The following is a 27,674-nucleotide window of genomic DNA, read 5'->3' as shown; positions in this document are numbered from 1 at the left end:
TGCCAAAATTTGCACTTATAAATGCAGAACTGTACCCCTTAACAAAGCAAAAAATTATGTTCAAGCCATAAAGATCATTATTCAAAGAAGCTTATGTGATACTAAAAGGTATCAGATAGATTATATAATGGTAAGACAGAGATTTAGTAACCAGGTTTTAAATTGTAAGACATTTCCTGGGGGAAGATGTGGACTCTGACCACAATCTATTGGTTATGACCTGTAGATTAAAACTGAAGAAACTGCATAAAGGTGGGAATTTAAGGAGATGGGACATGGATAAACTAAAAGAACCAGAGGTTGTACAAAGTTTCAGGGAGAGCATAAGGGAGCAATTGACAGGAATGGGTGAAAGAAATACAGTGGAAGAAGAGTGGGTAACTTTGAGGGATGAAGTAGTGAAGAAATCCTTGGGTAACAGAAGAAATATTGAATTTAACTGATGAAAGGAGAAAATATAAAAATGCAGTAAATGAAGCAGGCAAAAAGGAATACAAAAGTCTCAAAAATGAGATCGACAGGAAGTGCAAAATGGCTAAGCAGGGATGGCTATAGGACAAATGTAAGGATGTAGAGGCTTATCTCACTAGGGATAAGATAGATACTGCCTACAGGAAAATTAAAGAGATCTTTGGAGATAAGAGAACCACTTTTATGAACATCAAGAGCTTAGATGGAAGAAGGGAAAGCAGAAAGGTGGAAGGAGTATATAGAGGGTCTGTACAAGGGCGATGTACTTGAGGACAATATTATGGGAATGGAAGAGGATGTAGATGAAGACAAAATGGGAGATACGATACTGCGTGTAGAGTTTGACAGAGCACTGAAAGACCTGCGTTGAAACAAGGCCCCCGGAGTAGACAACATTCCATTGGAACTACTGACGGCCTTGGGAGAGCCAGTCCTGACAAAACTCTACCATCTGGTGAGCAAGATGTATGAGACAGGCAAAATACCCTCAGACTTCAAGAAGAATATAATAATTCCAGTCCCAAAGAAAGCAGGTGTTGACAGATGTGAAAATTACCGAACTATCAGTTTAATAAGTCACAGGTGCAAAATACTAACGCGAATTCTTTACAGACAAATGGAAAAACTAGTAGAAGCCGACGTCGGGGAAGATCTGTTTGGATTCCGTAGAAATGTTGGAACACGTGAGGCAATACTGACCCTACGACTTATCTTAGAAGAAAGATTAAGGAAGGGCAAACCTACGATTGTAGCATTTGTAGGCGTAGAGAAATCGTTTGACAATGTTGACTGGAATACTCTCTTTCAAATTCTTAAGGTGGCAGGGGTAAAATACAGGGAGTGAAAGGCTATTTACAATTTGTACAGAAACCAGATGGCAGTTATAAGAGTCGAGGTACATGAAAGGGAAGCAGTGGTTGGGAAGGGAGTGAGACAGGGTTGTAGCCTCTCCCCGATGTTATTCAATCTGTATATTGAGCAAGCAGTAAAGGAAAAAAAAAGAAAAATGTGGAGTAGGTATTAAAATCCACAGAGAAGAAATAAAAACTTTGAGTTTCGCCGATGACATCGTAATTCTGTCAGAGACAGCAAAGGACTTGGAAGAGCAGTTGAACGGTTTGGACAGTGTCTTGAAAGGAGGATACAAGATGAAAATCAACAAAAGCAAAACAAGGATAATGGAATGTAGTCAGATTAAGTCGGGTGATGCCGAGGGAATTAGATTAGGAAATGAGACACTTAAAGTAGTAAAGGAGTTTTGCTATTTGGGGAGCAAAATAACTGATGATGGTCGAAGTAGAGAGGATATAAAATGTAGACTGGCAATGGCAAGGAAAGCGTTTCTGAAGAAGAGAAATTTGTTAACATCGAGTATAGGTTTAAGTGTCAGGAAGTCATTTCTCAAAGTATTTGTATGGAGTGTAGCCATGTATGGAAGTGAAACATGGACGATAAATAGTTTGGACAAGAAGAGAGTAGAAGCTTTCGAAATGTGGTGCTACAGAAGAATGCTGAAGATTAGATGGGTAGATCACATAACTAATGAGGAAGTATTGAATAGGATGGGGGAGAAGAGAAGTTTGTGGCACAACTTGACCAGAAGAAGGGATCGGTTGGTAGGACATGTTCTGAGGCATCAAGGGATCACCAATTTAGTGTTGGAGGGCAGCGTAGAGGGTAAAAATCGTAGAGGGAGACCAAGAGATGACTACACTAAGCAGATTCAGAAGGATGTAGGTTGCAGTGGGTACTGGGAGATGAAGAAGCTTGCACATGATAGTGTAGCATGGAGAGCTCCATCAAACCAGTCTCAGGACTGAAGACCACAACAACAATATGTGATACAGGACATTCTTATTAGATCACTACTTTTGTGCAGTGCTGAATTTTTAAGACCTCACAACATACAACAGACTTGAACTGAGAAAATACAAAAACTGCTGCGCACACAAAATGGTGCATCTACAATAACAGTTGTATCACAGTCTCCAAAAAGATAAAATTTAATTAAAGGTAGGTCAAAGTATCAATCCCATAACACTGTTTCCCATATAATGTCTGATGACTTAGCCAATGATGAAATGGCATTTTAAATTATGGCCAAAAGCTGAAAATGGTGTCATAAAGAACCACTCATGTATCACACTTGCCCTCATTCACCAAAAGGGAGGGGGAAAGAAAATTATATCTCACCAGTATGATGGCTCCCATACTGCAATGGAACACATTACATTAGGATACATATGTAAGAGCAGAGATACTTACTACAGGTGAACCCAACATGTATATGTCCAAAAGACTCGCCTCAAAGCTATGTTATGGGATTAAATCTTCCGCAGAAAGAATGACCTGAGCAGGAAAAGGACTGGAGGTGGTGTGATAATATCTGTTAATGATGTATACCACTATGCACATTCCCCCCCGTACTGCAGCAGTAGTACACACACACACACACACACACACACACACACACACACACCATATGGTCTCTATACCTGACTCCCAATGAAGCTGTGGTGTAGGTGGTTATCAACAATCTCATCACACAATTTGCCCAATCAATTTATGTTTGTGGATGCTATAATGCAGAGAATAGAGTCACAACTTCTGAATACAGGGCAGAGAACACACATAAATAACTGTTCTTTGACGCTGATATATCTTTCCAACAATTACTACAAATTTTTAGTGGGCAGTTGTTTGCAGTCCGCATGCCAGTGACTTACTGACTATGATACAACTAGCAGGTAAAGCAGTACTTGAAAGAAAGCCACCAAAATGATTGCTTACCAAGATGAATAGCATTCTTTAAACCAGCTGGTTGTGACTCTGATTGAAATTTGTGTCAGCAAGTGGTAGTGGGATGAAACATATCATAATATACATCGTCTACCAACACACTAACATATCCATTCCAAAGTTTTCAGGCCATCTACAAAGATAGCTTGTACCTTGATGAATACTCTGAAAGCAATGGCAGCTCTGCCTTATGGGCAGACATCTTTACAGTAGTGAAGACCTGTGCTGCAGTAGTAGTGTGTATCGTGTAAATTCCTAAACACTATAAAGTTCACAATTACAAGGGAGACCACCAGGAGTGATTCCGTGCTATCTGGGAGGTGGCCAATTACCAGTTTAATGTGATGTGATGTGATGTCTGTAGACGTACCTGAGGCACATATGCCAGACAACTGTGAGACATTTCATGCAAGTAATGCTGCTGCCAGCCAGCATCCAGCCTTCAATCACTGTAGAGACATCACTTAGTGGGGTGTCTGGGACATTTGTCTTTACAACAAGGAACTCTACGGCTATCCTTTCTCCGTCTGAAAACAGGATTCAGAATCATCTGTGGCTCATGGCACAGCACATTATTATGAAAAGTTGCATTACACCATGTTGTGGCAAGTTCTTGGGAAGTCAAAGGAAATCCTCCTCGTCTTGTTCAATAAAACTGGAAGACTGGGCAATTCATAATTTAACCTTGAAAGAATTGTATTTGCTTAAGTTGCTATCATTCTTGCAACCATTGCTGGTTGTTTAGGAAACACCTTGGGCTGAATGGTGAACTCTTATCTTGTGTGAGTTCTCAAATTTAGACAGCTTCTTAATTGCTTCCAGTGTAGGTTCAGGAGACATCATTTTACCATTTATAACTGGACCCTGCTCAAGGTGGTTATAGAACAGACCTTCCTACAAGCAACAGATCATATTAATAATATAGAGCTAACTGGATAATGATGACACTTAAAATGCCCTTCTGGTTAGGAATGTTATTAACGATTACCTTATAAATACTGTTGATGTCTGCATGAGTAGTGATGTGTGGCATACATATGAGATCACTAAGAACAAAACAACTCATTGCACTACCTGCATAGACACTGATGACATTCTGCGGCTGATTGGTAGCATTGGAAACAAAAACACAGCAGGATTAGATGGATTTATCCCATTTCTACTGAAGGAATGTAAACATGAGTTGGTAAAACCACTAATTCATATAACAAACTGTTTTCTTGAATATGTATTCCCTGAGAAGTTGAGGCTGGTCGTTGTCAAACCCTTACACAAAAAAGAGGGAAGAGAGACACTCAGAACTACATAGCTAATGTCGTAAGCTCGCTGTTGAATAAATTGATTAAAAAACTAACATTAAAAAGTATCTCTGAACATTACGGCAATATTGACATATTAGATGAAGCAGTTGGAGTACTAAGTCAGGAGCACTGCAGTTTGCCCATTATGCAATTCAAACAACATAAGTGAAAAGTCCAAAGTAGCAGGAATATTCTTACACTGTTCCACAGGTTTCGACAGAGTGTGTCACTGGAGAACTCATGCAATTACTAGAAACATATTAAGAAAGCGGGCAATAGCCTACAGAAATTATATATGAAGATAACGGAGAAGTACTAGAGAGGAGACAGCCAAGAACATTTTAAGTACATTCCCATTCATATGTTCTGTAAATTATTTTCAAAGCCCACTAGATAATAACCATGTGGTCAGTGCGTGTATCAATGACACACCTGGTGTCAGTTGGGCAGACATTGAGCCTAGACTTATTGAAGAGCTTCAAACTGAACTTCATTGAAAGTGCAAGAGACCACTTTGAGAGAAACAATTTAAAAATTAACTTAGGAGAAAGAAGAAGAAGATGAAAAACAAGTATTATTAACTTAAATGGAGTGGTTCAAATAGACAAGATATTATGAATAATGAGATTCTGTCAAGGACTTGTCTGAGATGTGAATTTTTGGTTATATACATAGATGACAAGATTTTATGGAAGAAGCATTTTGACAATGTCCGTATTAGAGAGCTTATTGCCATACCTTAATTCTGAAACCCCAAGGACTGTGTATTTTGGGTATATGTATCACTTCTTGTCTTGTGGAGTAGTAGGTGGATGTACCAAATTAATATACAAAAAGTTTCATTCATTCATTCATTCATTATATTCCATAGATCCTATTAAGAAGGAGAATCTTTGGGGATGTAGAATGAGTCAAGGTATGTGTTAACATAAAACAATAATATAGAAATTTAATCTATATACTGCACTAGGGAGTTAAGTAACGCTTTGTAGCTAATAGAAAGAAACTTCCACATGGGAAAAATATATTAAAAACAAAGATTCCAAGACTTACCAAGCGGGAAAGCACTGGCAGACAGGCACAATGAACAAAACACACGAACACACACACAGAATTACTAGCTTTCGCAACCGATGGTTGCTTCTTCAGGAAAGAGGGAAGGAGAGGGAAAGACGAAAGGATGTGGGTTTTAAGGGAGAGGGTAAGGAGTTATTCCAATCCCAGGAGCGGAAAGACTTACCTTAGGGGGAAAAAAGGACAGGTGTACACTCGCACACACACATATCCATCCGCACATACACAGACACAAGCACACACCTGTCCTTTTTTCCCCCTAAGGTAAGTCTTTCCGCTCCCGGGATTGGAATGACTCCTTACCCTCTCCCTTAAAACCCACATCCTTTCGTCTTTCCCTCTCCTTCCCTCTTTCCTGAAGAAGCAACCATCAGTTGCGAAAGCTAGTAATTCTGTGTGTGTGTTTTGTTCATTGTGCCTGTCTGCCGGTGCTTTCCCGCTTGGTAAGTCTTGGATATAAACTTCCACATGGGAAAAATATATTAAAAACAAAGATTCCAAGACTTACCAAGCGGGAAAGCGCCGGCAGACAGGCACATGAACAAAACACACAAACACACACACAGAATTACGAGCTTTCGCAACTGGCAGTTGCTTCGTCAGGAAAGAGGGAAGGAGAGGGAAAAATGAAAGGATGTGGGTTTTAAGGGAGAGGGTAAGGAGTCATTCCAATCCCGGGAGCGGAAAGACTTCCCTTAGGGGAAAAAAAGGACAGGTGTACACTCGCACACACACACACATATCCATCCGCACATACACAGACACAAGCAGACATATTTAAATATGTCTGCTTGTGTCTGTGTATGTGCGGATGGATATGTGTGTGTGTGTGTGTGTGTGTGTGTGTGTGTGTGTGTGTGTGTGTGTGTGTGTGTGTGCGTGCGTGTGCGCGAGTGGACACCTGTCCTTTTTTCCCCTAAGGGAAGTCTTTCCGCTCCCGGGATTGGAATGACTCCTTACCCTCTCCCTTAAAACCCACATCCTTTCATTTTTCCCTCTCCTTCCTTCCTTCCTGACGAAGCAACTGCCAGTTGCGAAAGCTCGTAATTCTGTGTGTGTGTTTGTGTGTTTTGTTCATGTGCCTGTCTGCCGGCGCTTTCCCGCTTGGTAAGTCTTGGAATCTTTGTTTTTAATATATATATATATATATATATATATATATAATCTCCCCCCTCCTCTCTCACCCCACCTCCCAACCCCATCCCCCACCTCTCCCCCTACTCCTACTCCTCCTCCCTTTATTATTTGTATTCTATAATCACACGTTATTTTATTATATAGGAATGTGAATTGAACATCAGCATGTCAACTACGAGGAACAATAGTTTTTTTGACCAGCAGATAGTCTTTCGTTCACATAAATAATAAGCCAACATCTTGTCCTGCCTGTTAGTCCTAGACATACAACTATTATATTTGATAATTGGCAGTGGTTTCGAGACTATTTGCTGGCATGCATTCAACATACATCCCACTGTATTAGTATGTTCTGTGGAAATATAGGAAACCTCTTGTCTACCCATCCATTTGCCAGTCATTATGCCATCCGAATATCGTGCAATAGTGACTCCTTTCCCCAGTTTTGCACATACCACATCTTTAGGGGTATTTCTCCTATTTACCGTTAGTGTTCTGATGCAATGTGGTTTTGCATGCCAGAGGGCTTTAGCTATAGCAAAGCCGTTGTAAAAATTGTCCATGTAAACGTGATGGCTAACATGCAGCTGCTCTTCTAACAAATGTAATACTATCTTTTCAGCATGCCCTTTTCCCCCCAAATCACCACGCATCCCCATCTACAAAGTGCATTTATTTACGAAACCGTCTGGATTATTTAGCATGTACAATTTGATGCCATATTTATTCCTTTTGATCTTTATAAATTGTCTAAATGACAATCATCCCCTCCAAAGAATTGTTGATTCACCTAAAGATAGATCCGTACCTGGATAATACACCTGACACATTCTGCTGTTAAAATAATAGGGCATACCTTATACAGTCGATCATGTGGTTTCAGGTCTCCTGACTCTGGATTTTCTGCAAAATGCAGTGAACGTAAGATGAGCAAATGTGTGTCTCTGCCCCTACTCATCTTTATTCCTCTATTTTAAAACAGAGGCTAGTTCTTCCAGTAGGTTTGTAATCGGGTATGTTTGAGAATGAGATTTTCACTCTGCAGCGGAGTGTGCGCTGATATGAAACTTCCTGGCAGATTAAAACTGTGTGCCCGACCGAGACTCGAACTCGGGACCTTTGCCTTTCGCGGGCAAGTGCTCTACCAACTGAGCTACCGAAGCACGACTCACGCCCGGTACTCACAGCTTTACTTCTGCCAGTACCTCGTCTCCTACCTTCCAAACTTTACAGAAGCTCTCCTGCGAACCATGCAGAACTAGCACTCCTGAAAGAAAGGATATTGCAGAGACATGGCTTAGCCACAGCCTGGGGGATGTTTCCAGAATGAGATTTTCACTCTGCAGCGGAGTGTGCGCTGATATGAAACTTCCTGGCAGATTTCCTGGCTGAGTTCGAGTCTCGGTCGGGCACACAGTTTTAATCTGCCAGGAAGTTTCGGGTATATTTGACACTACCCATATGTAATGAAATACCCAGGAGGACTAGTATTTCTCCTATACTTATAGGTTTCCATTTTTCAAATAGAGGTAAATAGATACTTTAAGAATGCTATTGTTTCATCTCCCAAATGTTTATAATTAGTACAGAATTTATATTTTTTATACATCAACAATAGAATTTATGTTATGGAACAATTACTGATTTCACTCTATAACAATAGTATTAACCAGGAATAGTCTAAATAAATTACAAAATCAATTACATACATAAAACTAATCACAAAATTAGATCTTGTGTTATATTATTTAAAACTGAGGGCCAATCTTTCTCTTTTATGAAAATGCAGATTATACTCTTGTATGTTAAAGGTAATCAGTTAAAACTGAAGAAATGAATTTAAGGAGGCAGACGGCAAAACATGAGGGGAAGTAAAAATATTCCTACTTGCTTCGCCACAATCTGTGTTCTTGATATTCTTACAGCTGTTTGTCTTTTCTCCAAAGACCTCGTTAATTTACTTAGAAGCAGCATCTATCTGACCCCTAGTTACGCATGCTCCTACAGGCTGGTATTATCCTCTAGCCATTCCTTCTTTGCTGTTTTGCACTTCCCATCAATCTCATTTTATATATATCTGTATTCTCTTTTGAATAATAACAATATGGAAAGGATGGATTGCTGCTATTCATATAGGTGCTGAGTCACAGACAAGCACAGTGAAAAGAAATACTAGAAATATTAAAATTTTGAGACAAAATCCTTCCTCAGAAGTAAAATTCTCACAACTCACACACATATGCTACTGTCTCCGGTCACTAAAGGCCGACTCTGAATGCAACTCTGTCTGTTTCTGTGCCTGATGTGTGTAGCTCTCTGCTGGGGTGAGTGGTGGAGATAAGGATGAGGTATGCTTTGGGGAGGAAGAGGTTTAGCTGGATAGGGGTGGGAAAAGATATTAGTGCTACCTCGTAGGAGCGTTCAGGGACGTGGTGGAGACAGGATGCAGCTGCTACGTGCAGCAGGGAGAGGTGTGCTGGAGGGACGGGAAAGGGAGGAGGAGGAGGAGGCAGGAGTGGAGTGAGAAGCAGAGAAGAGAAAAGGACTTGTAGGTGCATTGTCAGGATAAAAGGCATGTATGTGTACTGTGCTGGGAACATCTAAGGGGATAGGTAGGTGGGGTACAGGGGCTAGCGAAGGTTGACATGGGGGAAGAAGGGCTGTAATTCCACCAACCTCTCCCTCTGAAATCAGTAAAATAATAAACTCACTGAAAAGTAAAAGCTCTTACGGAATTGATGGCATTTCCAGCAAAGTACTTAAAGCTTGTTCCCCACAGATAAGTAGAATTCTCAGCCACGTATGTAATAGCTCTTTGGAGCAGGGTGTTTTCCCTGATAGACTGAAATATGCCATTGTAAAACCATTGCATAAAAAGGGGGATATGTCGGATGTCAACAACTACCGCCCAATCTCTCTTCTGACAGCTCTATCAAAAATTTTTGAGAAAGTAATGTATTCAAGAGTAGCTTCCCATATTTGTAAAAATAAAGTACTAACAAAATGTCAATTTGGTTTTCAGAAAGGCTTTTCAACAGAAAATGCTATATATGCTTTCACTGATCAAATATTAAATGCTCTGAATAACCGGACATCACCCATTGGTATTTTTTGTGATCTCTCAAAGGCCTTTGATTGTGTAAATCATGGAATTCTTTTAGAAAAGCTAAATCATTACGGTTTGAGTGGGGCAGTGCACAAATGGTTTAATTCATACTTAACTGGAAGAATGCAGAAAGTTGAAATAAGTGGTTCGTGTAATGTTAAAACAGCTGATTCCTCAAACTGGGGTGCTATCAAGCACGGGGTCCCACAGGGTTCGGTCTTAGGTCCTTTACTGTTCTTGATATACATTAATGACTTACCATTCCACATTGATGAAGATGCAAAGTTAGTTCTTTTTGCTGATGATACAAGTATAGTAATAACATCCAAAAACCAAGAACTAAGTGATGTAATTGTAAATGATGTTTTTCGCAAAATTATTAAGTGGTTCTCAGCAAACGGACTCTCTTTAAATTTTGATAAAACACAGTATATACAGTTCCGTACAGTAAATGGCACAACTCCAGTAATAAATATAGAATTTGAACAGAAGTCTGTAGCTAAGGTAGAATTTTCAAAATTTTTAGGTGTGTCCATTGATGAGAGGTTAAACTGGAAGCAACACATTGATGGTCTGCTGAAACGTCTGAGTTCAGCTACGTATGCTATTAGGGTTATTGCAAATTTTGGTGATAAGAATCTCAGTAAATTAGCTTACTATGCCTACTTTCATTCACTGGTTTCGTATGGCATCATATTCTGGGGTAATTCATCGTTGAGTAGAAAAGTATTCATTGCACAAAAACGTGTAATCAGAATAATTGCTGGAGCCCACCCACGGTCATCCTGCAGACATCTATTTAAGGATCTAGGGATCCTCACAGTAACCTCACAGTATATATATTCCCTTATGAAATTTGTTGATAATAATCCAACCCAATTCAAAAGTAATAGCAGTGTGCATACCTATAACACCAGGAGAAAGGATGATCTTCACTATGCAGGGTTAAATCTGACTTTGGCACAGAAAGGGGTAAATTATGCTGCCACAAAAGTCTTTGGGCACCTACCAAACAGCATCAAAAGCCTGACAGATAGCCAACTAACATTTAAAAATAAATTAAAAGAATATCTAGATGACAACTCCTTCTACTCATTGGCTGAATTTTTAGATATAAAGTAAATAAATAAAAAAAAAACTTAATCATTAGTGTCATACAATATTTTGTGTAATGTAATTTCTTGTACAGACATCTTTTATTAACCTGACACGTTCCACATCATTACGAAGTGTCGTATTCATGATCTATGGAACAAGTATTAATCTAATCTAATCTAATCTTACTAGAATGAAGAGTATGTTATAGGGAGAGATCCCACCTACACAGTTCAGAAAATCTGGTGTTGAGAGAAGAATCCAGATGGCACAGGCTGTGAAGCAGTAATTAAAGTGAAATACATTATGTTATCTGGCATGTTCAACAACTGAGTGGTCCAGATGTCTCTTGGCAACAGTTTGGCAGTGGTCATTGATGTGGCCAAACAGGTTGTTAGTAGTCATGCCCTTGTAGAATGTGGCACTGTGGTTGTAGCTTACAAGGGAACCTCCCCATCGCACCCCCCCTCAGATTTAGTTATAAGTTGGCACAGTGGATAGGCCTTGAACACAAATCAATCGAGAAAACAAGAAGAAGTTGTGTGGAACTATGAAAAAAATAAGCAAAATATACAAACTGAGTAGTCCATGCACAAGGTAGGCAACATGAAGGGTAGTGTCAGCACAGGAGCACTGTGGCCCCGTGGTTAGCGTGAGCAGCTGTGGATACTCAGGAGGAGCCAGGTCCGCGCAGTGTGAGAACACGCTGGGACCACTGGCGGCTCGCATGGACTGCCAGATGGAAGGGTTGTGATCAAGAGGGTGCCCAACTTTGTCATAAACCGAATCCAGCAAGCTTTAAGATGAGTGAATTTCAATCCAAGTAGCAAAACCTCCACCATTCTGATATCTCGCGATTCTCCAGTGACTTGGGTTCGTGTTGCTGCTTGTAGTGTTGCCGAGGTGAAGAGCAGCGAGTGGAATGCTTGAGGAAGGCAAATCTGATTAGCTTTCCTTGACTTCTTTTTACTATTTACTGTGTTCAACTTGTTACAATTTGTTAATTTCAACCAGTGGTAATTTTCTTGCCTGGTGGCCGCTAACTCCCCAGTTAACTGCCCTGGGGCTTAGTGTATGTAACGGCAGTGTACATTTCCTCGCCTTGCCACTGCTGTCCAGTGAGGCATGTAGTTTCGACACACTTCTTGATTGTAGACTGGTTGGTGATTCTTCTACTCCGATTCCTTTCTCGTTCCAGGCACTCTAAACACAGTATTCTGGACATAATGCAGATCGCCGGCTCCGGCTTTGGCATATTGTTCCATCATTGCATTTGGTTTAACAGACATCAGGTAGCTTCAGCAAGAGTATCATTAGTCATTTGTTAGACTGCCACTAGTCTGAGTAACCATTTTGTGAAGTGAATGCAACTCTCGGGTGCCTATCTCATTTCTTGCGAAAGTGTTTGTTGCCGGACCTTCTCAGAGGTCGATCCCTGGAGCATCGTCTGGATCAGTTGCTTGTTTTTTAATTAACTTCTGCTATTGTATTTGCTGTTTTACAGTGGGTTTCAAAATGTTTTTGATATTTTTTCCATTCCTGGCATGTAAGGCCTTCAGCCGTGATTGTGGTCATTTGCTTTAAAATTCTAATTTGGTATTTGTGTTTTAGCCATAAGCCTTAAAGCCTTATTTACTGCTATTCCTGGAATCTGAAGTCTTGTGCTGTGTTTGTGGTGACTTACCTTTTATATTTCGATACCTGTAATTTATAAGTTGCAGCGAGTTTTAAACAATTTTTAGTTTATTGCCATTCCTGGTGTGTAAGGCCTTCTGCCCAGATCACAGTGGCTTGCTCTTAAAACATTATCTGTTGTATCTTTATTTAATGGTGATTTGCTAAATTGTAGCTCACTGAAAACACTGTTATTTACGCTTGTTTATTCCTTCATTAATAATGTGTGGTATTTTTATTTATTGTTGAGTCTGGAACTACCAATTTTAAATAAATAGTATGTAACTGTAAAAGGCAACCAGTCATAACTGATTACGGCCCAGTCCACAATCGTAACCGAATCCTGCCTTCCCTTGACTACCAGGCTTCAACCACTGTGGGAGGGAGTATGTCACCCACCCAACCTATGCAGTATCCTTGTTCATCCTTATTCCATCCCTGCTTCCAACCACTTGCCTCGTGGCTCATATCTGTGTGATAGACACAGATGCAAACTTGTCCCATATGTCCTCTCACTTCCACCTACTTCATTCCTGTCACTGGTGTCTCCTACCCTATCAAAGGCCGAACCATCAGTGAAAGTAGCCATGTGATCTACAAACCTCGCTGCAACCACTTTGCCACATTCTATGTGGCCATGACTACTAGAAATCTGTGTGTCTGCATGAATGCCCACTGCCAAACTATGGCCAAGAGACAGCTGGGCCACTCAGTTGTTGAATGAGACATTTAACATGATGTACTTCACTTAAATGATTGCCTCACAGCCTGCATCATCTGGATTCTCCAAGCCAACAACACATTTTCTGAACTCCATATGTCGGAACTCTGCCTACAGCATAACCTTCGTTCCCATAACCCCCCTGGCCTTGACCTTCATTGGTCCCTATTCTCTACCTGTCCATCCTCTTCCCTCCTCCCACTATAGTACACATGCTTCCTGTCCCACCATTGCACCTTCAAGTCCTATTCTCTTCTCTACTCCCCCCCCCCCCCCCTTTTCCCCCTTCCTGCTCCTGTCCAAATGTCCTTCATGCTCCCACAGGTAGTATTAGCATCATCTCCCACTCCAGCCATTGCTCTCCTTTTACACCATGTGCTGCCTCCTTATCCTCACCACTAACCACAGCTGATTGCTGTTCATGTCAGATGCAGCCACACTTAGTCCTTAGTGCCAGGAGACAGTAGCCACATGTGTGTGAGTTGTTGCATGAATGTAAAGTCCGTATTGGAATATCAAAATATTATGAAAAGGATAGATTGCCGCTACTCACTGTAAAGATGACACATTGAGTTGAAGACAGGTACAATGAAGAGATTGGTAAGTATAACCTTTTGGCCAAAGCCTTCTTCAGAAAAGAGAAACACACACACATTCACACAAGCAAACACACCTCATGCACACATGACTGCTACCTCTGGCCAATGTGGCCAGAATGCAACAGAAATGTGTTGAACAATGTCTCAGTTCATTCATTGTTGTTGATAGTGGAGGCAATCTTTTATAATGCCCCACAATAAATAATCACATATAGTCAGGTCTAGTGACCTTGGAGGCTAATAATGTTAGGCTGAATCATCTGGTCAAGTGCGATCCATCGTTCAGTAATCCTCTGATTTAAAAATTCACAAAGAGCTTGCAGTAGCTGAGTTTTGTATGGCTTCTTGTGTAAGCGTCGATGCAACACACACCAATGGAAATCAGGGGCATGATGAGCTGTCGGGCTGCACAGCGAACAGATTTCTGTGGAACTATGGCAGATGCAACTGATGTCTGTGTTGGACACTCAGGGGCAGCCTGGCGATTTGCCTTTACACAAACAATCTGTTTGTCGGAGTTGTTTATGCCACCATCTAATGCTTTGTGCTGTAGGAGGATCCACACCATACCTAGTACGAAAGTCATGCTGAACATTTATTACTGACCCGCACTGCACGAAACATAGAACACGAAACACTTTTTGTTGTCTCGAAACCATTTGTACTATAACTGAAGTGGGTGCACATTACTGCTACCTAGCTGGAACCGTGTAAAACATGAGAGTTTGCTCTTTCCAACAGTATGTTGTTCACGCAAGTATCTCAAATAACATAATAGTTACAATAGTTTCCATACCCTTTGCCCTGTCACCACCTCACAATTTACCTCTTTTCACCATTATCGTGCGCTGCTGTCTGCTGGCACATCCATCCACCTCTTACTCTTCTCTGTTCCTCTCCTTTTGGCTCCCTATTTTTCTCCCCCCCCCCCCCCCCCCCCTCCCCCGAACACTGCACTCATCAGCTATGTCCTGCCACCTTTAGTACATGCATGCTCCACCATGCAGCACCAATTCCTCTTGCCCTCCTGTATCCTGCTATCCCTCCTCTTTCTCCATACCATTCCAGATTGCTGCTTCCATTCGACATGTTTCTGTTGCAATGTGGCCGGAACTGCTGGAGGTAGTGGTCATGTATGTGTGTGAGGTGTGTTTGCTCATGTGAATTTATCTTTTCTGGAGAAGTCTTTGGCCAGATGCTTGTATGTGACAGTCTTTTCATCGTACCTGTCTGCAACGAAATGTGTCATCTTTATAGTGAGTAGCAATCTAGCCTTTTAGTAATATTGGTGTCTGAATGTGTGACAGTTGTCTTTCTGAGTGACTTTATTTGAAAGCTTAAATATTTCTACTATTATTTTTTGTTGTGCCTGTTTGCAACTTAACACCTCCTGTATATGGTGAGTAGCAGTTTATTCTTTCCGTATTGTTATTATTCCATCCTGTACTTCCCATTGTTTGTGTTCTCTCTCTCTCTCTCTCTCTCTCTCTCTCTCTCTTTTCTTTCCCCAATTAGATTCAATATCCTATGTGTTATTCAAGGATATCTATTTTAAAGAAAATCTCTCACATAATTAATGGACATCCTCTACTAGCCTTCTTTCATTATTTTTAAACCAAGTATTAGCAGTGATTAATTTGCCCTGTGTGCAAAATTCTACCAGGTGGCTTCCTCTCATTTCTTTCAGCCAGTCCAGGTTCCTTCCGTTTTGTACTGTTAAATTCCGGTCCTCCACCATAATTAAAGTTTCATCACCCTTAACTATTTTAATTTTTTTCTTTTTCTTTTCTTTTCTTTTATCTCACCATGCTATGAAGCAGCTGGGGTGGATGAAATTAAGTCGGAACTCATCAAATACAGTGGAATGTCAGGTCTTAAATGGCTACACAGGATAATTGAAATGGCCTGGGAGTCGGGACAGGTTCCATCAGACTGGACAAAAGCAGTAATCACACCAATCTTTAAACACGGAAACAGGAAAGATTGTAACAACTACAGAGGTATCTCTTTAATCAGCATTGTGGGTAAAATCTTCTCAGGTATTGTTGAAAGAAAAGTGCGAGTATTAGTTGAGGACCAATTGGATGGTGTGGGTTTAGGCCTCTTAGAGGTTGTCAGGACCAGATATTTAGCTTACGGCAAATAATGGAGAAGTGTTATGAGTGGAACAGGGAATTGTATCTATGCTTTATAGATCTAGAAAAGGCATATGACCGGGTTCCTAGGAGGAAGTTATTGTCTATTCTACGAGATTATGGAATAGGAGGCAAACTATTGCAAGCAATTAAAGGTCTTTACATGGCAGCAATTAGAGTTGACGGTAAATTGAGTTCATGGTTCAGAGTAGTTTCAGGGGTAAGACAAGGCTGCAACCTGTCTCCACTGTTGTTCATATTATTTATGGATCATATGCTGAAAACAATAGACTGGGTGGGTGAGATTACACAAAATAAGCAGTCTTGCATACACGGATGACTTAGTTGTGATGGCAGATTTGATTTGAAGTTTGCAAAGTAATATTTCAGAGCTAGATCAGAAATGTAAGAACTGTGGTATGAAGATTAGCATCTCCAAAACGAAAGTAATGTCAGTGGGAAAGAAATATAAACGGATTGAGTGCCAAATAGGAGGAACAAAGTTAGAACAGGTGGACAGTTTCAAGTACTTAGGATGCATATTCTCACAGGATGGCAACATAGTGAAAGAACTGGAAGCGAGGTGTAGCAAAGCTAACGCAGTGAGCGCTCAGCTACGATCTACTCTCTTCTGCAAGAAGGAAGTCAGTACCAAGACTAAGTTATCTGTGTACCGTTCAATCTTTCGACCAACCTTGTTGTATGGGAGTGAAAGCTGGGTGGATTCAGGTTACCTTATAAACAAGGTTGAGGTTACAGATGTGAAAGTAGCTAGGATGATTGCAGGTACTAGTAGATGGGAACAATAGCAGGAGGGTGTCCACAACGAGGAAATCAAAGAAAAACTGGGAATGAACTCTATAGATGTAGCAGTCAGGGCAAACAGGCTTAGATGGTGGGGTCATGTTACACGTATGGGAGAAGCAAGGTTACCCAAGAGACTCGTGGGTTCAGCAGTAGAGAGTAGGAGGAGTCGGGGCAGACCAAGGAGAAGATACCTGGATTCGGTTAAGAATGATTTTGAAGTAATAGGTTTAACATCAGAAGAGGCACCAATGTTAGCACTGAATAGGGGATCATGGAGGAATTTTATAAGGGGGCTGTGCTCCAGACTGAACGCTGAAAGGCATAATCAGTCTTAAATGATGATGATGCTTTCTTTCAGTCTCTTCATCATCTGCGGAGCTAGTTGGTATATGAACTTTTACTGTTGCGGAGGATGTTGACTTCATGTCTGTCTTGGTACAATAACGTTTTCACGATTTTGTTCATAGAAACTGTAAAGATGACACATTAAGTTGCAGACAGGCACAATTAAAAGGCACTTTCACACTAGCTTTCAGCCCCAGCCTTTTCCTGACATAGGCTGTGGTCAAAACTAAACTATAAGTGTCTTAATTGTGCCCGTCTTTGTATCTTGATGTGTCAGCTTTATGGTAAGTAACAATCTATCTTTTTCCTTACATACTTGACCTGAAGTCTTGCTCTTCCTGCCACTTCACTTCACTTCACTAATTCACACTATATCTAACTTCCTTTTTTAAATTATGTAGTATATCTACACAATCAAGTGACTGTATAAAAATGATAGAAGAGCAACTATATACCTGTAGTGGACTGATGGGAGCACCTAGAAGCATGTAACAGAAAACAGTATTCACACTAACTTTCAAGCTCTTGCTCTGTTTCTAGCAAAAGTACACACATGGATGTAAGCTGAATAGGATATTGCTGTCAAAGACTCTTGTAAGGTTACCAGTTTATTTCGACAACTACTTTTTTTCCACTGCAGGTGCAGCATACAAGGGTAGCAAGGCTGTACAGAAGACACTTATTGAGATGGGCTTGGTGACAACTATCAAAGTGTAGGTACAGATGGTGGTGCATGCATTTTGTATAAACAGATGTATTTGTGGAGATTGAAATCTAGGAGCTGGCTCGTTGAGTTGAGAAGAGCAAATGAAGTGGATTTTTGGAGTAGGTGAGGTTCTGGAGGAAAGAGCAAAGGCTGCCGTATTCATGAGTCAAAATCAAGAAAATTATATTAAGCGATTTAACTTTCCGCACTCCAACTAGTAGAGTGCCAATTTTGTTTTTCCTGATAACAACGGCCTCCTCAATACTCCTCGCCCAGAGATCCAAAGGGAGTTATTTTATCTCCACAGTATCTTACCCAGGAAGCTGCCATAGTCTTTTAACTATACAGTATTTGCATGCTCTTGGAAACATAAGAGTTGTAGTTTCCCATTGCTTTCAGTCATTCACAGTACCAGCGTAGGAAGACCATACTGGCTAATGTTATAAGACCAAAATAGCCAATCATCCATATGGTTACCTCTACAAATACTGAAAACGGCTGCTTGTCCTTTTCAGGAACCATAGGTTATTTTCGTCTCTCCATTGTGGTTGCAACTTCATTGTGATTATCTGTATTGTTAAGGCATTCAAGCTACCTCACCTCACCTCAACTCACCAAGTTCTATGGTTCATGACAGTTAAGGTTTCTATACTGCAGAAAGTGTACAGAAAATAATTAATTTCTATTTGTGGACTGGAACTTTCACATTTGGCTATTAAAACTGAACAGATAATGTTCTTGGAAACGAAGTTTTTGTACTTGTAATTAATTTTACTAATTATTACTAGGTACACCAAAGGGAACTACTTATGCAAGCTGTAGCAGGTGAGAGAAAGCATGACTTACTGTTTATTGCGCTAAGAATACTACTGAAAAGATGAGTGAAATTACTGTAAACAGTGTTGAGAAACAGCTGAAATCATTAAAATTGAATAAAGTTCCATGGTCCGGTGGAATCCCTATCAGATCCCAGACTGGACTGAGTTAGACCTCCTTGTAACTACAATCCATTGTAGATCCTTCTAACAAATAACTGCATCCAGTTTTTGCAAAAAAAAAAAGCACAGGTCACAGCTGTCTACAAGAAGGGTAGTAGAAGTGACCCACAAAACTGCAGTCCAGTATCGTTGACACTGATTTGTCATAGAATCTTAGAACATATTCTGAGCTCAAACATAATGAGGTATCTTGAACAGAATGAACTCCTCAACGCCAATCAGCACTGACTGTGAAAACATCCGAGCATGAGAAATCCAACTCATACTTTTTTTTTGCATAACATACTGAAAGCTTTGGATCAAGGTGATCAGATAGATGTAGTATTTCTTGATTTCCCAAAAGCATTTGACTCAGTACCACACCTAAGCTTATTGTCAAAAATACAGTAATGTGTAGTATCAAGTGGAATTTGTGACTGGATTGAGGCCTTTTTGGTAGGTGGAATGCAGCATGTTACCTAGGATGGGGTGTCATTGTCTGATGTAGAAGTAACTTTGGGTGTGCCTCAGGGAAGTGTGTTGGAATCCTTGCCACTCATGTTGTATATCAATGATCTCACAGACAATATTAATAGTAACATCAAGCTTTTTGCAGATGATGCAGTTATCTGCAATGAAGCACTATCTGAAAGAAGCTGCATAAGTATTCAGTCAGATCTTGATAAGATTTCAGAGTGGTGCAAATATTGACAACTTGCTTTAAATGTTCCAAAATGTAAAATTTGCTACGTGCACAAAGAAAATAGTATCCTAAAACTATAATATTAATGGGGCACTGTTGGAATCAGCCAACTCATACAAATTCCTGGGTGTATCACTTTGTAGGGATATGAAATGGAATCGTCACTTATGTTCAGTCTTGGGTAAAGTTGGTGGTGGACTTCAATTTATTGGTAGAATAAGAGGGAAGTGCAATCAGTCTGCAAAGGAGATTGCTTACAAATCACTCGTGTGACTGCTTTTAGAATACTGCTCAAGTGTGTGGGACACGTACCAAATAGGACTGACAGGGGATATTGAACGTATACAGAGAAGGGCAGCACGCATGGTCACAGGTCTGTTTAATCTATAGGATAGTATCACAGATATACTGCATGACTGAACTGGAAGATCCTTGAAGATATAAGTAAATTATCTGGAATGTCTGTTAAAAAAGGTTTCAAGAATCATCTTTCTAGGAATGTACTACAATGCCCTATGTATTGCTCACATAGGGATTGTGAGGATTAAGATTAGAATAATTACTGCACACACAAAGGCATTCAGACAATTATTCCTCCCATGGTCCATAAATGAATGTAACAGGAAGAAACCCCAATAACTGGTACAATGTGATGTACCCTCTGCCATGCACCTCATGGTTGTTTGCAGCATATAGATGTAGATGTATACATAGAAGGTGCTTCTGATTGTGATGCCATTATCAATGTTGTTTTGAATTGGAGTATATTTGTGATCCCCATACTTTAATGGTCCCATATTTTCTGTATCAACAAATACCAACAATGAAAATGTGTCAGTATGTTATAGTTGATTGGATAAGGAACCTCACAGAGAATCAATGTCTTGAGCAAATTTATAATAAATTTCTAGGTAGAACATTTCAAATTTTTTTATAGTCCTAGAACACCTATTAATAACTGTTCATTTTTCTTATATAGCAAAACTGGAAGAATTAGGATACAATGTGAGGCTTGATCCTTATGATATCTGGGACCAACTTGAAATCACAGTTAATGAAGTGATAATCTTCAAATGCCGACAGACGTTTTTAAAATATAACTGTGAACATGATGAAGACCCTGTATGCAGGAGAGCAGTTGAAGCTGTGACAGAGATGTATCCAAAAATAATTACTGCTGCACTAGCTGTGGAGAAAGTTGAAGAATTACCACCAGAAAGTCATCCAGCAGTTGCAGTTCTGTATGATCTCATCAATTCCCTTCCATTACCAGAGACTCCAGTGGAAGAAGTCCTGAGGACACTGTTGGAGTCTCTGCCACTCATTGACACTATTCCAGAATCAATCATTTATTCCCTCTTAAAGACACTTTGGCTCTCTGACAGTGTTCCAGAGGAAATGATTCTTGAACTGGTACGTAAAATTCCGACATATGCTCCAGATGCTGCTTTACGTGCATTGATGGAATCTGTCATGCAGAGTGCTGCAAAGTATCCTCCACATGCAATTTTACGTGAAATGCTTCGACGGCTGCCAATACCGACAAAATGCAAATGCAGAGAAAAGAAGCAGCCACCACCAAAAATGCGTGTTACACCAATGGTTTGTACATGTAAATCATTAAGTGAAATAGAAGTAAGTGACATAAGAATTAGTGAAACAGGGATAACTGAAAGAGCGAGAAGTGAAACAGCAATAAGTGAAATGAGAATAAGTGGGACAGGGATAATCGAAATGACAGTAAGTGAAACAAGAGCATCTGAAACAGAAGAAGACAAAACAAAAGTCAATGATGAACCAGAAGCAACAAGGCATGTCAGTTGGGGCAGTGAAAAAGACAGTCCGTAAACAAAATTAGCAGGAAAATTGTGGCTAACTTTAAGCACTATCGCCTTTTTGCTAGATATTTCACTTGAATTGAAAAACTGCCAAATAAAATCTGTTACACTATAAACTGAATTTAAGGTGGTTAGTGATTTTTTACAAAGAAAGAAATGGAAAATACGAATGAACAGCTGAAGATTTGCTGTAAAGAAAATTTTTACTTAAATGAGTTGAGCACATATGTTTCTGAAATTAATAAACACTTATCAGCAGAAATTCTCTCTGCATAAATTTCTTTTTTTTGTGTGTGTGTAGAATGGGAGAGAGATATTGTACTCATCAAGAGAAATATTTCATGTTATTACAGATGTGTTTAATTTTTTAATGGTGTACTGTGTTTTCAGTTAACTTTGTATTCCCATTTTTGCACAATATTTCGCCTCAGTTGTCTCTTTCAGGTGCTATTGTATGTACTTACAATGCGGACTTATTTCGGACTGAACTATTGTTGCTCACAGTCTGTTTTTTATCAATGTGACTATGGCACAGGAACCGAATTCACAGACAAATTTACTAATGCACAGTAGGATTGTGATAATCATCTACAGATATCAACAATGCAGGAAACAAGGTCACTGCTTACAGTAAAGATGACATGCTAAGTTGCAGGCAGGACAAATTAAGATAGTGTTACACACAAGCTTTCATCGGAAGGCATATCATTCATTCACACAAAAGCCAGCACACCTTATGCACACATGACCATCAGCTAGTATGAAACTTGTATGAGCAATAAATTTTCACCATTGACAACAGGAAGGCAAGAAAGGGAGTGGTGGTAAAGCACATGACTGTCAGATTGTGCATTAGTGTCCTACAATAAGTTCAAAGCCCTGCCACAGTATCATACAGAGTGAGGATCAGTCGGTGATATGCTCAACAACCTCCCTAATATTATTTGGGAGGCTCATATTATGTGCCTGCTCCAAGTTTTGTCTACCATTAAAGTGTATGTAATCAGTATCCAGTATGTAGGCAATGTGTGTCAAGAGCTAATTACAAAACAAATAAAGGAGAGCAGGGATATAGCTCCAACAGAGAAATGTACAACTAACAAAGATTCTGAGATGAACCTAACCAGGAGAAACATCAAGGAAGAGTATTAGTGGTAATGCAAGACTGAGTTCACTTGAGAAACAGTAGAGGAGATGCGCACAAGTCAGTGTAAGAGGACCAAGCGTGTGAATGTGTGCATAATGAGCACAGCAATCAAAAAATGTTGAGAGATGTATAAAGATGTTCCAGAATAACTATTTTTTCAGGTATGCTGCACCACCGTGTTGTAACAGTAACCAAAGTTTAAGTCAGCACAACAGAGGCCAACAGTTGTAATATGATGATGCAGTCACATACTTGGATTTTTTTATTGAAACTGACAGCAGCAATTGAAGTGAGAGTTCTTGAAGACTAATCCCACTTAAATAATCTTAGGAAAAATATAAGAAAGAATGCTGCAATCAAGCGGAACAGATAGAATGATGCACTGCAGCTCTTAACAATCTTAACTTATATTCTATATGCCCCATTCGGGCTGAATTAGATTTTCTGTGAAGCATTCACACACACGAGCTGGCATGGTTCCTTCAGAGAGCAGGCTGTCAATTATCTGCCCTATCCTTATCAAACTGAGCTAATGCTTAACCTCTCAAACATGACCATCTTAGCTACTTCTTTGGTGCATTCTCAGTTACACTACACTTCTCCCATTTATCGAATACTGCTGGGTGAATACTCAAAGGACTACTCCAATAATTACCAAAAGGCAATAATTACCTACAGGATAATTATGCAGAGGCCTGCTTACAGTGGGCATCAGCACACATGTAGTAAACAGGAATCTTCAGTTCTTGACGTAGGCAATCTTGTAAGAGTAGTCAATAAATTAAATTTTAATTTTCTTTGGAATCTGCAGAGATTTAAAATTTCTTGCGTTAAGTCTGCTGCCAATATGTCGACCATATTTGAACTATGATGCCTTCTTCAACCAGACAAAGAGGGGAAAGTTAGTGGTAAGAATTCGATGATCCATAAAACTGCTTGTGCAAGAAATGCAGTTATTTGTTATCACTGTTCTAATAGATTGTTTTTCCTGAATAAATGTATTATTTGTCTTATAGTTTAGAAAATTGTAACAAAGAATAATATGTAGTACAAGGTGAAAAGTATTTAAACTGACAAACTCTGGGAGCTTGTAGGGGACACAAAAACAAATATTTTTCCCTAATGTCATTTTTTTTCCTATGAGGATTATTTAAACTGGTGGAGGCCATATGATGCTCTTCAGTTGTTAGAGGCCACATTTTCTTCAGTCGTAGGCAACTGCTGTCCACCAGTTTAGTAGTGCATTGTCTCCGTTTGCTAATGGAGCAATACACCTGGAGTGAGTACGCTGATATGGTTGGTGGATACTACATAGCGCACCGCAATGGACGAGCAGCACAGCGGGGGTATCAACAAGACTATTCTAATCGCCGTATCCTGCATCATTCAACCTTTACTGCTGAGTACCAATGTCTGTGTGAGAGCAGGTCATTTAGCAGATTACCTGGGCAGGGACGCCGTCGCACGGTAAGAACATTGCAATCTGAGGAAGCTGTCTTGTAGCATGTGGAGTGGGATCCTTCAAACAGTACTCGCGCAATTGCACATAACATGGGGACAAATGTAAGAACAGTCCTTTGACAGCAATTGTTAAGTCCACTTCACTTACAGCATGTCCACAACCTGGAACCAGTTGATCATCCAGCCAGAGCACAGTTTTCGCAGTGGTACCTGGAACAGTGTGAAATGCATCCTACATTTCCATCCTCTGTGTTGTTTACCGATGAAGAAATGTTCAGGCATGATGGAGTCTTCAACGTGCACAATTCACATGTTTGGATTGAGGATAAACAACATGCCACAGTTACTAGCACTCATCAAGTGCGGTTCTTCGTTAATGTGTGGGTCGGTGTTGTTGGGAACTGTTTATTTGGGCCGTATCTGCTACCTAGGACATGAAATGGCAGACACTTACAATTTTCTCGCCAGAGCATTGCCAAAATTTCTGTAAAACGTCCCGCTCCCTACAACACATGTGGTTCCAACATGACGGAGCGCCAGCACATTTAAGTCATCATGTGCGTCGATTCCTGGACCGACAGTTCCCAGAAACGTGGAGTGGCAGAGGTCGTCCTGTACTGTGGCCTGCTCAATCCCCAGATATGTCCCTGCTGGACATTTTTGTGTTGGGAGACATGCGCAACCTTGTTTACGCAACTCCTGTTGCATCAGAAGAGGATCTGGTTGCCTGGATAGTAGCTGCAACAGGAACAATTCAGAATACTCCTGGGGTTTTTGCCTGTGGCAGACAGAACATGATCCGAAGGTGTAACCTTTGTGTGTCAATGGAGGCATTTTCCAAAATCTACTGTAATTGAAATTGGGTTGTGTTAATGTGTATTCTCTTGGTCATAAAAAAATGAAAATGTGTTTGTTGGTTTTATTAATTTACCGCCAGAGAAATCTTCCTCTACCAGTTTAAATATTTTTCACCCTGTATACACTAGTTCCCATCTTCTCAACAGATACTTTTAAGTGCAAAATATGCTGATCTGAGCTTGTGAGTTATAATTCGTCCATTTTAAAATGACTCATGAGAACTTTTAGTGATTTTAAGCACACTGTTTCATTTAGTTGACAGCTATGAATGTATTCCTCTGGTAACAAAAAGTTACTTTTGTTTGTATACTGTGAGTCTTTGAAGTCTAAAATGTTTGTCATGGGCCAGTTTCACCTGTTCAGACTGTACCATACACATTTCTGCTGGTGCCTACAAATAGAAGGGTGAGCAGAAAACTGAAGTTGCAAGTGAGCACTTGGGTAGACCTGCCACTCTATAATATCCACCAATCGTCACTCTGACTTATTTGTTGTAAATGTTTTGTGCTAGGATGCTCACACTATTTATAATGTGATTTATGCACCAAGGAACTGTACAGAATGAGAAAATACTTTGTCATCAGTGACCCACAGCTTTATTCTCTTCATTACAAATTCCTACAGAATCCCACTACAACTGCAGAAAATAACAGAGCAACTTTGGCATCAAAATCTGAACTTTATGTAGGATTACAATGACAAGTTAAATTTTATATAGGAAACTTTATGTACTACTTTGTCATGTGGGATCTAAATAAATGCAAAGCTGAAAAACTCTCACATTCCAAAAACAACCTCCCCCCTCCCCATTCAACTGGCTGCACAATTCTCAGAATCACTGCAGTGTGTGTGTGTGTGTGGGGGGGGGGGGGGGGGGACGTTCCCTCCCAGCACAACACCCCAGAGACACTGCTTCTGCATCCCTGCCATCAGTTGGGTGTTCTGAAGGCAAAGAAGTAGGCTGTCACGATGCACCCAGTTCTAGTAGTGTGCAAAATCTCTGTAGATGAGTCACACTCCCAGCTTGTCCATTTAGTGAGCTAATTTTCATCTCCTTGATATACTTTGATGTTAAGAATTCCTTGAATTTCTCTTAATAAAAGATTCAGAAAACTAGCACTACATTCTGGCCTCCCTCTAGACTGCCACATTTGAGCTAGTCCACACCTTTGGTAGTATGAGGATGGCTTGAAAAGTTCTCAAAACTGATTAGAAAAAAAGTACTTATATCACTGAAACTTTTTTTATTTTTCAATGTAGTCTCCTTGTAGATTAATGCACTTGGTCCAACGATGCTCCAGTGCCTTGATTCCATCTTGAAAATGAGTTTCCTCCAGGCCTGCCTGCAAAATAGTTGTCAACCCCGGCTATAAATTCTTCATTTGAAGTGAATCTTCATCCACCAAGAAAAATTTTCAGTTTTGGGAAGAAATGGAAGTCTGACGGAGCCATATCAGGTGAACAAGGTGGGTGTGGCAACAATTCATACCTTAGTTTGTGTAATTTTGCCATGGCCATAGCACATATGCGAATTGTCTTGATGGAAGATGTTTCTTCCTTGCTAAACCTGACCTTTTTACAGGTAATTTGTTGCAGTTTGTCCTGGAGGTTAGTACACCATTCTCCAGTAATTGTTTGCCCAGTGTAATCTACAAACAGAATCCCCTTCGCATCCCAGAACACTGATCCATGACCTTTCCTGCTGAAGGAACTGTCTTTGCTTTCTTTCGTGGGAAGAATCAGCATGTTTCCACTGCTTTGTCTCTGGGGTATAGTAGTGCACCCAATTTTCATCTGTGCACACAAACTGGCACAAAAAATCTTATTCATTTTTATTAAAACGGACCAAACATTGTTCTGGTATGTCCATTCTTATGCGATTTTGATCCAGCGCCAAGAGTCACGGCACCCATCTTGCAGATAACTATCATTTTTAATTCTTCAGTTAAAACATGATATACCCTTTCAGATGACCTCTGGCAAGCATGAGCAATTTCATACGCTTTCAATCAGCAATCCTCCATGTGCACTTTTGCAGTTATTTCTGGAGTAGTGGCACATCTTGGCTGACCACTATGTAGATCATAATCTGCACTCTTCCTGCCAAATTTAAATTCATTTGTCGACTTAGCAACAGTTGAATATGAAGGAGCAGAGTTCCCCAGTGTATTCTGGAAATCAGCATGAATGTCCTATGCTTACATACCTTTCTTTACGAAGTACTTAATCACTGCTTGAATCTCAATTCCCCCCCCCCCCCCCCCCCCTCTTCTTCCAGAGCCACGTCACCACCACAGCTCTCTTCCAAGAGCACTGACATGGCACGTATTTACAGGCAACAGTACAATGAATATCACTTGAACAACTCGTTCCACTAGTGCTGACCTCTTGCTGTGATCCCGAGAACTTTTCAAACCACCCTCGTAGTTACACTCCAAAGGGGGTAGAGGGGGGGGGGGGGGGGGGAGATAAAGATGCACCACGAAGGAATTATCTGAATGGGACGGAAATCAAACACAAATGATCATACTTTAAAAAAATTGGACGATTTATTGTTATGCAAGTAGTTATTTGGCTTCACATTGATTGATAAAAGTTGTTGCATGTCACCTTGAGAAATACGGTGTCGAATTCTGTCCATCTGGTGAGTTAGGTGGTCAAAATCCTGAGCTGATTGGAGGGCCCTGCTCATAATGTTCTAACTGGGGAGAAATACTTAG

The 27,674-nt window shown here is 40.2% G+C and overlaps 1 protein-coding gene across 1 annotated transcript in view; it reads left to right on the top strand.

The window, feature by feature from the left end:
* Positions 1–22,494, top strand: part of LOC126284406 (uncharacterized) — a 35,171-nt gene extending 12,677 nt beyond the window's left edge. The window contains exon 2 of the mRNA XM_049983318.1: positions 20,630–22,494. Coding sequence (XP_049839275.1) covers positions 20,630–21,498 — 869 coding nt within the window. The 3' untranslated portion in view covers positions 21,499–22,494. The remainder of the gene's footprint in view (positions 1–20,629) is intronic.
* The last annotated feature ends 5,180 nt before the right edge of the window (positions 22,495–27,674 follow it).

Source organism: Schistocerca gregaria, chromosome 8, assembly GCF_023897955.1.
Source record: "Schistocerca gregaria isolate iqSchGreg1 chromosome 8, iqSchGreg1.2, whole genome shotgun sequence".
NCBI classification, from domain to species: domain Eukaryota; kingdom Metazoa; phylum Arthropoda; class Insecta; order Orthoptera; family Acrididae; genus Schistocerca; species Schistocerca gregaria.
Note: the sequence above shows the minus strand (reverse complement) of the source record. Positions and strands in the feature narration are given on the sequence as shown.